General features: G+C 37.7%; 1 protein-coding gene across 2 annotated transcripts in view; it reads right to left on the reverse strand.

The window, feature by feature from the left end:
* The window catches only part of LOC145778798 (agrin-like), a 48,101-nt gene that overhangs the window by 28,719 nt on the left and 2,269 nt on the right, over positions 1-17,113 (reverse strand). For both annotated transcript variants that reach the window (XM_082590382.1, XM_082590381.1), the window contains exons 6-25: positions 15,914-16,055; positions 15,627-15,700; positions 14,668-14,753; positions 14,168-14,291; positions 13,551-13,707; positions 13,201-13,319; positions 12,555-12,635; positions 11,276-11,440; positions 10,825-10,974; positions 9,802-9,935; positions 8,853-8,958; positions 7,910-8,299; positions 7,605-7,690; positions 7,347-7,437; positions 5,950-6,074; positions 5,276-5,492; positions 2,529-2,614; positions 2,271-2,361; positions 872-996; positions 198-414 (exon numbers count right to left, since the gene is read on the reverse strand). In XM_082590382.1, coding sequence (XP_082446508.1) covers positions 198-414; positions 872-996; positions 2,271-2,361; positions 2,529-2,614; positions 5,276-5,492; positions 5,950-6,074; positions 7,347-7,437; positions 7,605-7,690; positions 7,910-8,299; positions 8,853-8,958; positions 9,802-9,935; positions 10,825-10,974; positions 11,276-11,440; positions 12,555-12,635; positions 13,201-13,319; positions 13,551-13,707; positions 14,168-14,291; positions 14,668-14,753; positions 15,627-15,700; positions 15,914-16,055 — 2,766 coding nt within the window. The remainder of the gene's footprint in view (positions 1-197; positions 415-871; positions 997-2,270; positions 2,362-2,528; positions 2,615-5,275; positions 5,493-5,949; positions 6,075-7,346; positions 7,438-7,604; positions 7,691-7,909; positions 8,300-8,852; positions 8,959-9,801; positions 9,936-10,824; positions 10,975-11,275; positions 11,441-12,554; positions 12,636-13,200; positions 13,320-13,550; positions 13,708-14,167; positions 14,292-14,667; positions 14,754-15,626; positions 15,701-15,913; positions 16,056-17,113) is intronic.

A 17,113-nucleotide genomic window follows, 5' to 3' on the forward strand; every position in this document is an offset into this window, starting at 1 on the left:
TAACGTCTGTAGACGTTAAATCAATGTGAAATGGATCAATTGTACTAGATGGGGACGTGAAAAATGTTAAGTTAATTTTCACGAGCGAAAAGTACTCGTTTTTAAAACGTCAGATGTCCGTAAAACAACGTAAATTTTTTCGAGTTAAAAATGAATACGCATGCGGCCTACCGGTCATGCATCAGTGACTTCTATACCTGTGTCCTTAATCTCGAAATCGTGCACAGCGTTCGAGACAGAATTCAAAGCGCGTTGGACATCCTCACGCATGCTGCCAGAAGCCAGATGGATGACAAAGTCCGCATAGACCCAGGCCTCGAAGGGTTTGTACCAAACAGAGTAGTTTGAAAATCCAGTGATGCGGAAAGCTTTTACTTGCTGTTTCAATGATGGGTCGGATACGTATTCCATGATCTGGGGAAGATAAGGAAACCCATTTTTGGAAAAAAAAGCAAAAGAGTTCTTCAGTTAGCAACTTGCCGAGGAATTCGGTTAGGCTGCTTAGTGAGCGTTGAGCAACTACTCGAGGCTTGGTGGATCCACATTCCACACCCATCAAGAACAAACAAAAAAAACATGCTGATGTATCTTGAAAACACGCTCAATGACACGATTGAAGGTGGACACGATCTTATGGTTCCTTCTCTGTCGGTACTCTTACTTTATCAGTCTTTTTTTACATTTAATACTCACCCTCAAAATAAGCATGGGTATTAAACATAGCTACTAACTTTATACAAAATGTATAATAGTAAGAATCACTACATCTGAGCCAACTGCATCTCAAACAAATTAAAAAAATCATCAGTCAAAAGTTGTTCAGATATGAAAAGTCTCGCTTTTCACAAGCTTTTTTAAACAGTCGATTTACTTTCGCTTCTATAATGGCGCTGTATCGTTTGAATATCTCAGAACTTGAATCCTCCAGGGCAGTGTCGTAGGACAATTTGACTCCATCCACCGTTTGAAACGTCCCTCTCCCGCTGTACAGGACGGCTGCAATGTATTAGTCGACATTTTGTTTTTAAATCAAGGGCTTTTAAAAATTATGAAAATGCATTGAGAGAGGTGTTTCACATATATATCCAATCTTTCAAATCCGTTCGATTTAATGCAATTTAAGCGAGGATGTTTTAAACCAAAATTGTTTATCAACTCTCTAAATTTTTCAAATAGCATGCTTACACTCTTAGACATATTACAACAAAATGACATAAACAAAGAAGCGATTTCTGTATCAACACCAACAAGCAAAATACAACATTCATTCGTTGTTCACAGATACGTTGCAACAACGTTAAATGTAACACTAATAAACAACCAATACGACGTCATATTTCTCACCAGTGATATTTACAAACAAACTGAACAAAAACTTTGTCTTTGCTGAATGAATGACAATATAAGGTGAGAGGGGATAGGCTTATCAACAGTTTCAACATCATACCAAGACAAAGTAATATATAGGCTGCGCAATAGATGCAAAGATGGCCCATTAACCCTACAGCCAGAATTTTCATGAAAAATCCAATGGTCGTTCAAGCTTTTTTCTTTCTTATGAAACAAGTTTTTACCGCTTATTTCGTGAGGTACGAAGAATATAAAGAAAAAAAATTTCAAAAATTTATAATGTATTTTGTCTCGGTTTTGAAAACGTTGATCCGACCCTTCGACATTAATTTTTGATCAAACGAGTGTGAAGTGGTGAAAACATGACGTTGAACAATAACAGTGAAGTGGTTTTCAAGAATAATGAACAAAACGTTTGCAATCATCCTCTGCATGGGTTCCCGTTGAAGGCGTAAAAAAAAAATTCAAATTAGAAGTTATTTACCCAAGCGAGCGGTTGCCATGGATACTAAATCTAATGAACAAAGACAAGTTAGTCGCAAAATTACAAGATAAACACAAAAACTTCAAATTAGGATGTAAAAGAACTGTTTTGGTTGCATTTCTGAGAACTAGCCACATAAGTGAGTTTTCAGTACTTTTATACAGTAACAAAATTAAAGGTATTTTCTTTTCAATTTGCCACGTGTGGTTAAATCCAACAAGCTTGATAAGCAAGCGGGGCAAATATCTTACACGTTGTAACTAAAATGTAAGCGTAGTAAATCAACAAGTTGAACTGACCACCAAGTCTTAAATTTATAAAATCCATGATAAACCGACAAGGTTCCGAAATTTTGAAGCGAAATGCGCTTTCCTGGATAGATTTTAGACTTAGCAACTAAAGCAAATTTCTTAAACTAAGACAAGACAAACAATACCTTCTTGTTTCGCTGTTGCCATGGTGATATGAAGCTCCGATGACGTTGTAGGTGATGACGTCGCATGTGATGACGTCGTAGTAGTGGCCGTCTGTAAGTGGTTCAGCATGAGTGGTTAAATTTAACGTAAAAAAACGCGTGAGAGGAAAAATCAAAGGAACAAGAATAAAAACAGGTCATTGGAAAATCAGTCGACAACAAAAGTGCGTTGCGAAAGCAACAAGAACACGACCGTTTGACAAGAACGTTTAAAGGTACCGGCTTGCTGGGCTCTGTTTGGATTCCGTCTCCAGATCCCATACAATCTTCATCATCTCCAAACAAGCAGCCGTTTCCACTGGATTCTGCAATTGAAGACACACGGTAAAACCGTGTTAGTAGTTTAATAATGTAAATATCACGTTGATGTTATCAGTAACTAGTGTAGTTAGACAATAAGCAAACGGAAAGTAGTGCACCGCGTTCATGTAGCAGGTACAACGATTTTAACGAGTTTTAACCGATGTAAAACCCGATGTAAAAATCAACCTCTTAAAATCGTTTATGACAGTATGCTGAAGGGTGATGAAGCGTGACGACGAGAAAGATAAAACAAACATTTAAATATAAAGCATCTCCTGAAAAGTTGACTTTTCATAATTGAATAATTGAATTCAAAAAGGGCATAATTCCATGTTTTTAAATTTCACTTTTTGTGTTTTTCTGATATTTGTTAGTGTCTTCTACATGATAGCTGAAAAAAGGCCAATTGTTTTAAGCCTAAAGATAAAAAGCATCCCCTTAATACTTCCACTAATTTTAAAAAAAAAGGCTCAACTGCAGCAATTGAGCCTCAACTTTTCCATACTTTCTCCACAGAATTTTCATCGAATGACCTTTCCAGGCATAATACTTCTTACCGGTATATTCAAGCACATAATCATTATGAAATTCCAATACAAAAGCAAATGACCAAAATAAATAATACGCATTTATCTCAAACACACCTTAGTAGTAAATTGAGCCCTTTATGAATTCACGTATTCAATTGCTTTTAATACACTTTTTTTTTAAAACTTTGATTCCAAAGTAAAAAAAAAAAATACACTTTTATTCCAAAGTAGTAAGGACTGTCAATCAAAACTCTAGACGACTAAAGCGTAAGTAATGCAGAAAAATTAATGAGTTTGACAAAATAAAGCAATCAACAAAAAATAATCTTTTTCCGGAATACCAATGCAAAAGCAGTGGGCCAGAGTTTACCGGAATGGCCCGTTTCGGTGAGTCCGATTCGGTGATTTTTTCAATTTTTTTTTAAATTATTGGGTACCGTAGCCTAATTATCATTGCCGTTTTAGGGTTAGAGGTTAGGAACTCACCGAATCGGACTCACCGAGTAGTAGCAGACCCAGAGTCTACAATGGCGACTGATATTGTACAAGAGCAATTTTAACTGACACGAGATGACATGCTATCGCTGATGAAACTAAGTTACGAAAATTCTTGCAATTAGGCTTTCCAACTAAGGTAAGTTCCCAGACAGTAAAATCCGTCATTTTTACATTGATTCAATGTCTGCTGACATTGAATCAATGTAAAAATGATGGATTTTGCTATCTGGGTCGGCTGGGCTGTTCTTGCAAGGCCAGAGTACTCGCACACTTTTCTACAACTTTCGTGATTGCCTTTCTCAGACTCGTTATAGCATCAATTTTCAAAGAACAGCGAAATTACGGAGTTAGTTGTTCGAATTTAGAAAATGGCCTTAATAAAAGTTGTCGTTTTACGTCGCTTTAACGTCGCCTGACGTTTTAGCAATACAGGAATTGCAACGTTTTCTTGCAAACAAATTATCAATCTATTGCTAGACGTAGATGTAACGTATTTTTACACAACTCAAATCAAGTAAAAAAAAACATCGGCTATGTTTACTTTAATAAATCTAAACAGCGTCAATGCTACAATATCTGGCATAATGGCAATGGCTCCAACTTTAATAAAAACTTGCTTCAAATATTGTTTACTATTTATACATCGTCGAAACATCTCCCGATGATGAATTATTGCAAAAATTGCAAAGCTAAAATCTGAAATTTAAATTTTTGAATTTAGCTTTGCAATTTTAGTTTGACAGAAACAACATAAAAAAATGAAATGCAAACAAACTAAAATGGGTAGAATGTGCTAACATAAGATTATTGTATATTTGATGTTACGTTATACAAATGCCAAAAAAGACAACACTGCATGCCATTCTCGCATGTATGTGAAACGACGTTGCATCGATGCAAATAAAACCTTTTTGTGTTCAAGTGCTGGAAAACACTAATGGAGCTCGTAATCAAGAAAAGGTCTGATAGAAGAGCCCCCAGACATGAAAATACGTCATTTTAACGTTAAACTGACGGGTTTTCCTGTATGGCCATTATCCCAGTCAGCAAATCAGTCGTTTTTTTACATGCATTCAACGTCTGCAAACTTTGATCCTAAGTAAAAAAAAAAAGGACGTATTTGCTGGCTGAGACTCTCCTATCCTCCTCAATCAATACACACAGTTCGTAAAAATTTCAAGTTTTTAAAGTCCACCAAACAATACATGAACAGAATGCAGGGTTCAAAATGGAATCTTGATATTTTAAATTGTAGAAGAGTTAGTAGGTTTAGAATCTGTATGTAACGTCAGTATGATAGCAGACGCCCTACAGGAGAAAGGTTGGGCCACAAGTTGCACAGTTTGATGCACCGAACTGTTATTAAACATTAAGAAATGTATGACGACATCAAATCAATGTAGACCCAGTTCGTCAATTGATCCATTTCACGTTGATTTAACGTCTGTAGACGTTAAATCAATGTGAAATGGATCGATTGTACCAGATGGGAACGTGAAAAATGTTAAGTTAATCTTCACGAGCGAAAAGTACTCGTTTTTAAAACGTCAGATGTCCGTAAAACAACGTAAATTTTTTCGAGTTAAAAATGAATACGCATGCGGCCTACCGGTCATGCATCAGTGACTTCTATACCTGTGTCCTTAATCTCGAAATCGTGCACAGCGTTCGAGACAGAATTCAAAGCGCGTTGGACATCCTCACGCATGCTGCCAGAAGCCAGATGGATGACAAAGTCCGCATAGACCCAGGCCTCGAAGGGTTTGTACCAAACAGAGTAGTTTGAAAATCCAGTGATGCGGAAAGCTTTTACTTGCTGTTTCAATGATGGGTCGGATACGTATTCCATGATCTGGGGAAGATAAGGAAACCCATTTTTGGAAAAAAAAGCAAAAGAGTTCTTCAGTTAGCAACTTGCCGAGGAATTCGGTTAGGCTGCTTAGTGAGCGTTGAGCAACTACTCGAGGCTTGGTGGATCCACATTCCACACCCATCAAGAACAAACAAAAAAAACATGCTGATGTATCTTGAAAACACGCTCAATGACACGATTGAAGGTGGACACGATCTTATGGTTCCTTCTCTGTCGGTACTCTTACTTTATCAGTCTTTTTTTACATTTAATACTCACCCTCAAAATAAGCATGGGTATTAAACATAGCTACTAACTTTATACAAAATGTATAATAGTAAGAATCACTACATCTGAGCCAACTGCATCTCAAACAAATTAAAAAAATCATCAGTCAAAAGTTGTTCAGATATGAAAAGTCTCGCTTTTCACAAGCTTTTTTAAACAGTCGATTTACTTTCGCTTCTATAATGGCGCTGTATCGTTTGAATATCTCAGAACTTGAATCCTCCAGGGCAGTGTCGTAGGACAATTTGACTCCATCCACCGTTTGAAACGTCCCTCTCCCGCTGTACAGGACGGCTGCAATGTATTAGTCGACATTTTGTTTTTAAATCAAGGGCTTTTAAAAATTATGAAAATGCATTGAGAGAGGTGTTTCACATATATATCCAATCTTTCAAATCCGTTCGATTTAATGCAATTTAAGCGAGGATGTTTTAAACCAAAATTGTTTATCAACTCTCTAAATTTTTCAAATAGCATGCTTACACTCTTAGACATATTACAACAAAATGACATAAACAAAGAAGCGATTTCTGTATCAACACCAACAAGCAAAATACAACATTCATTCGTTGTTCACAGATACGTTGCAACAACGTTAAATGTAACACTAATAAACAACCAATACGACGTCATATTTCTCACCAGTGATATTTACAAACAAACTGAACAAAAACTTTGTCTTTGCTGAATGAATGACAATATAAGGTGAGAGGGGATAGGCTTATCAACAGTTTCAACATCATACCAAGACAAAGTAATATATAGGCTGCGCAATAGATGCAAAGATGGCCCATTAACCCTACAGCCAGAATTTTCATGAAAAATCCAATGGTCGTTCAAGCTTTTTTCTTTCTTTTGAAACAAGTTTTTATCGCTAATTTCGTGAGGTACGAAGAATATAAAGAAAAAAAAATTCAAAAATTTATAATGTATTTTGTCTCGGTTTTGAAAACGTTGATCCGACCCTTCGACATTAATTCTTGATCAAACGAGTGTGAAATGGTGAAAACATGACGTTGAACAATAACAGTGAAGTGGTTTTCATGAATAATGAACAAAACGTTTGCAATCATCCTCTGCATGGGTTCCCGTTGAAAGCGTAAAAAAAATTCAAATTAGAAGTAATTTACCCAAGCGAGCGGTTGCCATGGATACTAAATCTAATGAACAAAAACAAGTTAGTCGCAAAATTACAAGATAAAAACAAAAACTTCAAATTAGGATGTAAAAGAACTGTTTTGGTTGCATTTCTGAGAACTAGCCACATAAGTGAGTTTTCGGTACTATTATACAGTAACAGAATTAAAGGTATTTTCTTTTCAATTTGCCACGTGTGGTTAAATTCAACAAGCTTGATAAGCAAGCGGGGCAAATATCTTACACGTTGTAACTAAAATGTAAGCGTAGTAAATCAACAAGTTGAACTGACCACCAAGTCTTAAATTTATAAAATCCATGATAAACCGACAAGGTTCCGAAATTTTGAAGCGAAATGCGCTTTCCTGGATAGATTTTAGTCTTAGCAACTAAAGCAAATTTCTTAAACTAAGACAAGACAAACAATACCTTCTTGTTTCGCTGTTGCCATGGTGATATGAAGCTCCGATGACGTTGTAGGTGATGACGTCGCATGTGATGACGTCGTAGTAGTGGCCGTCTGTAAGTGGTTCAGCATGAGTGGTTAAATTTAACGTAAAAAAACGCGTGAGAGGAAAAATCAAAGGAACAAGAATAAAAACAGGTCATTGGAAAATCAGTCGACAACAAAAGTGCGTTGCGAAAGCAACAAGAACGCGACCGTTTGACAAGAACGTTTAAAGGTACCGGCTTGCTGGGCTCTGTTTGGATTCCGTCTCCAGATCCCATACAATCTTCATCATCTCCAAACAAGCAGCCGTTTCCACTGGATTCTGCAATTGAAGACACACGATAAAACCGTGTTAGTAGTTTAATAACGTAAATATCACGTTGATGTTATCAGTAACTAGTGTAGTTAGACAGTAAGCAAACGGAAAGTAGTGCACCGCGTTCATGTAGCAGGTACAACGATTTTAGGATTCTAAAGACCATGGTAGACATATCCAGATCTAGAGGAAGAATTGTTTAAAATACCAAGTTATCTTAATCACCTATCTCATCTTCAGGGAGGACGATTGAAGTAACTTCTGGTTCCGGTGATGTTTTAAGTTCCGTAGTAGGAACAGCGTTTCGTGTCGACATCATTTCCGGTTCTGGTTCCGGAGAAGTTTCCAGATCCGGATGAACAATGACTTCGAGAGTAGGTTGCACTTCGGGTTCCGGCTCCGGAGAGGTTTGTGACTCAGAAGGATTTAGTTCCGGTGATGTTTTAGGTTGAGTCGTTTCTGGTTCCAACTCAGGATGCGTTTCTGGTTCCGGATAGGTCTCCGGTTCCGGACTAGAATCCGGTTTTGAACTTGGTTTCAAGGTAGATGTAGGTTTAGAGGTTGTTGTTCCCTTCGTACCCTCAGTTGGAGTTTCTACCAGCGGCGGTACAAAGTCTAAAAATAAAGACCTCAATTGGCGCGAATATCTTTCAAACCTTACAACTCCGGCTTAAGGTGCTCGTTGAAACCCGCTTCAAGTCACACATCTCACGCTTTAAAGAGGTAAAAGAACGAAGCATCGTCAGGGAATCCTCAGTCCTCATATAACATATCATATAGATTCTATTTGAATAAGAACCTTCTGCTGATTCCAATCAGGATGAAACAGCTTGTTAAGGTTTTTAGTGAATAGTAACTGCATTTGATTTGACTCCTTATATACATATGTAGATTCAATCAAATCGAATATAGTGATTAGTCTCTAAACCCTTGACAGCTTGTTTCACCCTAAAAGGAGGATCATCAGAGCAGATTCATATTCGTTCGCACTTTCTGTGTAATCATCTTTTCAAACATTAAGAAAAGTATAAAAGCAGATTGATAATTCCGAACTAAAAATATAAACTAAACGCCTTCCGTCCATTGAGCAAAGTAGGTTGTAAATTCTTGATGTACATTGCAAACAGCATTAAAGTAACGAAAAACAAAGGAAAACAGTGAAACTGACCTTGACAGGAACCTTCGCTGGCAACAGCCACGTCCAGCCCTTGTTTGCACGTCATGACTCGCATCTGGCAAACATCCGGGTAAGTGATGCCGTTGGTGCCACAGACCTATGGAAAGTCACTGGTAAGGATTTTGAGCACTTTTGTGGGTTTTATGGTCACTTGCATCAAAGATAAGTTCTTTCTAGTGCTGTAAATGCTTGCAGTGGTCACTAAAATACGTGCAAAACTAGGCTCGCATGCAAAGATGTTAAAGGTCGTTTGGTTTTCAGAAGACTGCTAATAAAGAAGCTTTAATACGAAAGTTTTTTAGTTGGAATTATTGCAACAAAGCCCAAAATAAATCACTGCACTTTTTCTCTCCAGTGAGATATAAGACAAATTTGGAAAAATACTCGAATGAAAACAACATGCAGAAAAATTATGTGGTGTGAAGAAAAATTAACAGTCTGCACCGCAGACAATTATCAATGCAAATAGGATTACTTCTGTTAGATGGAGTCTAACATGCCAAACTTGCCTTCGTGTTAAGGGAACACTGCGAAAGAAACATGCTTTAGTGAGCTGCAAAGGTCAAGGAACGTTTACGTTGCTTGATGAAACTTGAAAGCTGCCAACAATGTAACCGTTCCTTAAAAAGCGCTTCTAAGCGGTGTGTCACAATTTGCATCGATTTTTTGTTGCGTATCGCTCGCTTCAACGCTTTGTGAATTAAAAGCCGCAAATTTGGCTGAAGGACGAAGTCGCATTTTTAAGATAAAATTATTTGCTTTCGTCTGATTTACAAATTAGATTAAATACAAAATTTAAAAAGTTCAAAAAAAGATTGTGCAGCAGGAATCTAAATTACAGAGACGCCATTTCTGCGTAATCGGCAATAAATTTAAAAAAAAAGGTAATTTTTCTTTTTAAAACTCGAGAAAAAAAGTCAAACGAACAATAGATACTCACACTGCCGCCGTTGAATTCGTCACAGGATGACAGGTCAGGACACTTGCATACGTAACCGTCGATGACGTCATCATAGACGCAATCCTGTCCCGCACGGCAGCTAAGATTTTCGCAAGTGGAACTGGCAGATGTATCTGATAAAAAAAGCGAGTTCGATTGTGCTTGGAACACGTCAATCAATCCTCAAAAGTTGAACCACAGCCAGTTCAAACTTTGCCAAAACAAGCAAAAACTATCCGGAAAACACGAAAACTGCACAAGCTAGTACATGAACCAGGGCTGTGGAGTCAGGCGAAATATATTCGACTCCGATTCTTCGATTTACAACGGCCGACTCTGGCTCAGCGTTGCCAGATTTTTGAGGGTTTCTAGATTTTTTAAAGTTTTTGTCCTTTTTCATTATTTAAAATTTAACCTCACTTAAAGTTGGAAATAGAAATGGCAACTTCCACAAAAAGGGACAAGAACAAACGTTTCCATTTCGTGGTAAAGTTTTAGAACGCAATACAACGAACAGGAAACAATATTAAGAGAAAAGATTACAAACATAAATTTTATTGTTCATCGTTTTGTATCAAGCCGGAGTCGGCTTGATATAAACAATATTAAATATTATTATATACAATATAAACAATATTAAAAAAAAAGATTACAAACAAAATTTTTAATTCAAAGAAAATGAAGGGGTGTACCAGCAAACATCTATAGGATTGGCCCATGATACTAGAGAAGGATCCACAGAGGATACAAACTGATATGAAGGAATCAACAAGTGAATAAAAAAATAACAGTTAACCTCTCAAGTACATGTAGCTCCACACAGAGTGAAATTTACATGCCTTTTGACTCTTTTTTATTTCTTTAAAAGTAATGTCTAATGTTTAAATTAAAAAAAACTAAAATTTTTAATGTTTATTGTTTTGTACCAAGCCGGAGTCGGCTTTTTTAAAACTCCGACTCCGGACATGCCGAAATCCTTCCAATTCCACAGCCCTGGTACAAGCAACAGGAGAGAAGTCTTACTTGTACGTTCGCAGACAGACGCGGTAACCCATGAACCGTCCGACTGGCACTCAGTGCATTTAGTTCCTTTCACGCCGGCTTTGCAGTCGCATTGTCCAGTCATTTGGTCGCAATCTTCCCTTCTAGAACCATCGTTGTGGCAGCGACAAGCTGTCAAAAAAAGTACGGCTGAAGAAAATGACACAAAAAGACATTTTCATTTTTCGTTTTCAACGACACTTCTCCAAACATTATCAAAAATATCTTCAACTAAGTTTCTTTGAAAAAATGAACTGATGAGTAAACAATTTGTTGAAGAGATGTTTATACTTGGTGTTAATGCGTGATATGCATAAGTGAATACTCACAGTACCCTGGCATACATGGGAGTACTTCGAATCGTATCCTACAAGCAACACACAAACTTACAAATGGGACGGGATGCGTTGGTTTCAACACGCGCTCAACTTACCCATGCAACCAGATGTGTGTCCTTCCGCCAAATCTCGAAAGTTCCAGAAGCCTGGTTTACATCTGTCACATTTGAGGCCCCCGACTCCCGGTCTGCACACGCACTGGCCCGTGGTGGGGCTACAGGAAGTCCCGTATGACCCACTAGGGTTGCATTGGCAAGTTTCTAAGCATACAAAAAGGTGTTGAAAATATAAAGATCAAAAGATAGAAACTAAACTCACGTTAGCAACGTTGCAAAATTAAACTGTTTGCATCACCAGTGCTGCCAATTGAATAATGATGCTTGCCAATTATCCCTTGCCAATTATCCCTTATCCCTTGCCAAGTGCGTAATGCTGATGCAATTGACTGCCCTTGTGGAAGTTGTGCAGTCTTAAATCTTTGAGCAATTGTGGAATCTTCGTTTGAAACAAATCACAGTGTAGATCAGTGTTTCTCAACCTTTTTTGGCCAAACGCCCCCTTCATGAACTCGCAAAATTTTACCGCCCCCCAACAAAAACGATTAATTACGAAAAGCGAAAAAGAATACTATTAATACGGTACTACAAAAAGTGCTCAATGCCAAGCAAAAAGCCAAGCAGAGCGAATTACATCAGCCTAGTTACCAGTCTCTGTAAAGCCAGTGAGAAACATTCGAAGATCACCTCTTATGGATCACCTTTTATGTCAAGTGGGTTTTGCTGTTTGGTATGTAGCAGAACAGCACAGCTGAATCCCTTTTCCACCAGGTATGAGGTAGGAAATGCTACCGCGAAGATACGAGCACTTTGATGAAATTGTTACGCTGGGCGGTAGATGATTTAAACCAGAATGCCCCTAATAATCAAAACGCCCCCCTTAAGCCGAGGTAATCATACCGCCCCCCTGAAAAATCAAAACGCCCCCGGGGGGCGCTACCGCCCCCGAGATCGACTGCCTCTTTGACAAGGTTATATGTAATATATATGTAAATCATACCACACTAAAATACCATTCTCATTCGTGTGACGTAATATCCCAGACAGTAAAATCCGTAACTTTAACATTTAGATTATTTTAATACGAGTCGTCTGCAGACGTTGAATCAATGTGAAAATAACGAATTTTGCTGTCTGGGATAATCCACTAATGCACAAAGCTGCAGCAGCAAGCAAATACCTCGCTTAAAGGTTCGCTTAATATTTCATAAGCTTTGAAGTGAAAAAGGTGTATCCCTTATACCGCATTAATGATTCCCATGAAAATGATCAATTTATTCTTAAAGTGCTTTAAATCGGGAAAAAACGCAAGTCCTACCTGGGCAGCCAGCCTTTCGAAACCCTTTGGCAGGAGTGACCCCGTCCGCACAACATCCATATCTGCTGCCGGTGCATGTTACTGAGGAGAAATGGGGTCGTTAATATATTCTACTTTCTAATTTTCGTTTTTTTTTTCTGTTTTAATAACTTTTTTCTTAAATTTTTTTCCAGGATTTTACGTAGCCTAATGGAAGCATAACAAAAGCATAGAAAAATATGAAACCATTCGATCACATAACAAAGAAAAGTTTTTTTTTTTTTATTTGATTTAGTAATAAAACACAATGTTTTGACATTTTCAACGCTGTTGCTACAGTGTTGAAATAACGTGATGCATCTTAGATATTTATAAATAATGCAGATATTCAACTTAGAATTGAAGTTTGCAAGGTTTTTAAAACTAAGTTTCATGCATGAAAACCATCCGAAACATCTCAGCTAACAAACGCAAATTATATCTTTGTTAGCTAATTGAAAATTTGTGAACTAACTTTCTAAATTATGAGTAATACATTTTTAAACACTGCTTTTCCGTTACATTAATGATGGACATTAAAAAAAATACTTAATAGTCAGTGTCATCATTTCAACGTTTATTTACATTGCACACTAATCATAGAACAATGTTGCTCATTCTTCCTTACCTTGGCACGGTCCAGTGCTGGTCACGAGTATGGCTTTCTGTTTCTTACACTGTGCACTATTGAGTTCACATTCATTCATGTAAGTGACCCCGTCAGAACCGCACACTTTCGTATCCGAGCTGAAAGAAAAGCATCAATACGAATCAACATTACGTACAAGTTCCATCAATACAATGCAATAATACAAAATACAGAGATCTGAGATTTATAATTTTAAAAGTGGCAACAGCCTTGCAAAGCACGTCAGGCCACATCACGTCACGTCATGACATGAAAAGGAAGGCTAGACTTAAACAAACATTAACAGTTTTATTTTCAAAGGATAGAACGACTGAAAACAACGGTCTTACTCTGAGGATGGGCAGGAAAATGCGCAAACACAGTTTGCATCTTCATCATCAATGGTGTCACCACATGTTGCCCCATACTTGCATCCGCATTCATCATCCACCATGGAAGATCCTTCCTCTTCTCCTCCTGATCCATCTCGGCAGTGACTTTGGGAGTCTGAAGAGGAATAGAAGATCCGGAATAACACAACATAATATACAAACTTTTATTGTAACCAGCATAATTTACTAACGGAACGGAATAATAGGAGCGAAAACGAGAAAGGGAAACAAATAATGACAATGGCGGAAAAGTTAAACAAAGTAAAAGCTTGATCAAAAAGTTACATCTTCAAACTTTAAAAATTGTTCCTTAGACAAAGAAAGTGTTTTTATGCAAATGTTGAATGTTTTGCCAATTTGACACAGTCCACTTTTCCCATAATTTTCTCAATTAATTTACATCTAGTCTAAACAAGTAAAATTAGTCCTATTTCAATCAGCTCTACGTCTGCAAACGTTAAATTAATGTGATGAAAAGTCAAGAGCCAATTGCGCTAGCTAGGCCATATATTTCGAAATTAAACACGGTCAATCGCCATCATTGCTAAGCCACAATGAACGCCACTACTACTCACCACATGTGCCGGTGTGAGCGACAGTGATGTCCTGCTTGCTCTTGCATCCCTCCACCACCATCTTGCATTCGTTGTCGTATGTGACGCAGTTCGACCCGCACACGGGAGCGTATGTCTCAACACACTGCAACACGTTTTGATGGCACATGAGGAATTATTTCGTGTCTCGAACAATTAAGTTTAAAAGTGTGAAAAGGCTAAGCACAGTTAGTTACGGTTAAAACTGTGAGCCAAAAATATACAAAGTAAAAAATGGGATCCATGAAAATTAGTATAACTCATACCCAGAAAGCAAAATCTGTCATTTTTACATTAATTCAACGTTTGCAGAGGTTGAATTAATGTAAAAATGACAGATTTTTCTGTTTGGGTGGCGGATGGCACGAAGACAAACAACACTTAAAAATTTAAACCTTACAGTTTAAGGTTAATTTTATCTCTAATTCATCTCACGTGATAGAAAAACACTACAATGAAAGTTGTAATTTTGGATTCCTTACGTCAGTTGGGCAAACACACTCGGCACCATTGGCAACAGTCTCACACTGGGCGCCGTTCCAACACTTAACGTTGCTACACTGGCTTTCTGCAAAAATAATAAAATGGCGACACTGAGTTTCGAACTCGTACTTCTGGATTCGGCTTTGAATATTTTGCAAGATACCAGAGCAATTTGAAACAAAAATTGTAAACAAGAATTTTTAAAGAATTAACAAATAATAAAAAAAATTTAAACTACGGAGTTTGGAGTACAATCTCTGTACTTAACTTGAATACACATACAGCATTGTCACTGTGTATGCAAATAAGATTAAAATTGACTTCATCAACAAAAAAGGTAATATAACATAAAATCAGCTATGATTTTCATTTGTGCCCGCCGCACGACAGCTTCTGAACAACGTTGAAGATCTTGGAATAAGTGCGGCACACTGGACGAACTACACATGGAACATGGAGTGGCAAAACAACACCTCCCGACTCCGTGATTTCCTACCCGACGTCGATCCCCACCTTCCGGGAATGTCCCTCGCAAGACTTGCGTGGGTCCGGCTTAACCGCCTAAGAACCGGCGTCGGTCGCTTTCGTTCAGACATGTGCAGATGGGGCCTGGCTCCCTCACCGGGATGCGAGTGTGGTGCCACAGACCAGACAGTAGACCATGTCGTCCATGACTGCCCAATCCATCAACCACCACATGGAACGCTTGGACTGAAGGCCCTGGATGACGAGACTGTCGAGTGGCTGATGACATCATGCCCAAACATATAGTCCGGAAGAACAGCTCATACGACGAAGCTATGATTTTGTAAGCTAACAAGAAAATTATAAAAACAACTTTCCAGACAGCAAATCAACCGTTTTTAACATTGATTCAACGTCTGCAGACTTTGAATCAATGTAAAAAACGATTGATTTGCTGTTTGGGTTCATCCTCCTGCCAAATCCTATTACTTACCACAAGGGCCATCGTGTTGTTTGGCAAGACGTTCGCCTGTGAGGCAATTCTGCCTTTGCAAGTCACACATGCTCCTAAAAGAAAAGGTTTGAAATTAATTAAAACAATAAAAAAACACAGCGATTTTTTTTCTACGTTTGAAACATAAACTTGAATTGAAAACCTCCCAACGACATACGGTGGCTACCATGGTAATTGACAAAACAAAACCGGGGATTGCACTTCCTCCCCACCGGTTCATTCATCAGCAAGAACCAGTTCATCTTAATCTCAGGGAAGTTTATTACCTGAACGTCTGCCCATCAATGGTACAGACGGGTTTGTATTCGCTCCCGCAGCTCAGGCACTCGCACACCCCCTTGCCGTTCGTCACCATACACACTTGGCCCTCCCCCTGGCATTCCCCTTCGCACTGGCTTTCAGGGGGTTCTGAAAGGTAACCAATTGTGTTGATAGCGTTGACTTGTATCAACGTAAAAACAGGTAAAATTTTAGGTAATAAACCAGAAAACAACATCCGGATTTTATTGTCTGGGAAAATGTTCAACACAAATTTAAACACAACTCATTGCACAGATTTGAACGTTGCAAGTCCAAAATTGTTTACAGCAACAAAAACAGCAAGCTAGCTAAAACTGTGACCAACACTACAAATTCTAAGCCTGACATTAATAGGCTGCTTCGATAGATCAAAACTAAAATAATAATAATCTAACTTGAACAATTTGAACATTATAAAATAAAAAATAATCTTCAGTTAAACATGACAAATAGAGCGATAATGAAAGAAAACAATAAATATTTGGCTGGAACACAAAGTTTAAGAATATAAAAAAAACTGAAAAAAAAAATAGAAAAACAAATGCTTTAAGTTGAAAACATAAAAACAACGTCAAGAAAAAAAAAAACACAAAAACAATGCTTAAAAAGTAAATTTAAACTTACCTAACCCACTTTAGAAATAAGCTATTACAAAAGATGCACTACACTGGACTGATACGACAGAAAATGAACCCAAAAAATGGAATTTATTGGGAATGAGTAACATGAAATGACACATTGACCAGGAAGAGTTGAAGACATGATAGCACAATCAAAACGATTGGCCGGAAAACAACAAACATTTGAAAACATCTTTTCGATATTAACTGATAACTTTCAACACGTTGTCAGGTAAACAAATAGGTCATGAAGTTGTGTTTAAAAATACAATATAATTCTAAACTGGAGTTGTTTGAAATTAGACGATTGATAATTACAAAATGATTGCATCTGAATTATTTCAATCGAACTTTAGATATTTGCTTAATATATTTGCTCAGTTTTTATGGGAAGAAAATCCATTTTTGCAAAACGAAATCCTAAAATTATGTCAAGCGAGCATTCACAACAAAGAAACTCAGGCTTGCACTCGGCTCGCTTTATCGGTCCTTTAAAACATTCCCAGTGTAGCTGCTTTATGGCACCTCGGTTTTAATGGGCGGTTG

The sequence above is a fragment of the Aplidium turbinatum genome, chromosome 10 (genome assembly GCF_918807975.1).
Source record: "Aplidium turbinatum chromosome 10, kaAplTurb1.1, whole genome shotgun sequence".
Taxonomy (NCBI): domain Eukaryota; kingdom Metazoa; phylum Chordata; class Ascidiacea; order Aplousobranchia; family Polyclinidae; genus Aplidium; species Aplidium turbinatum.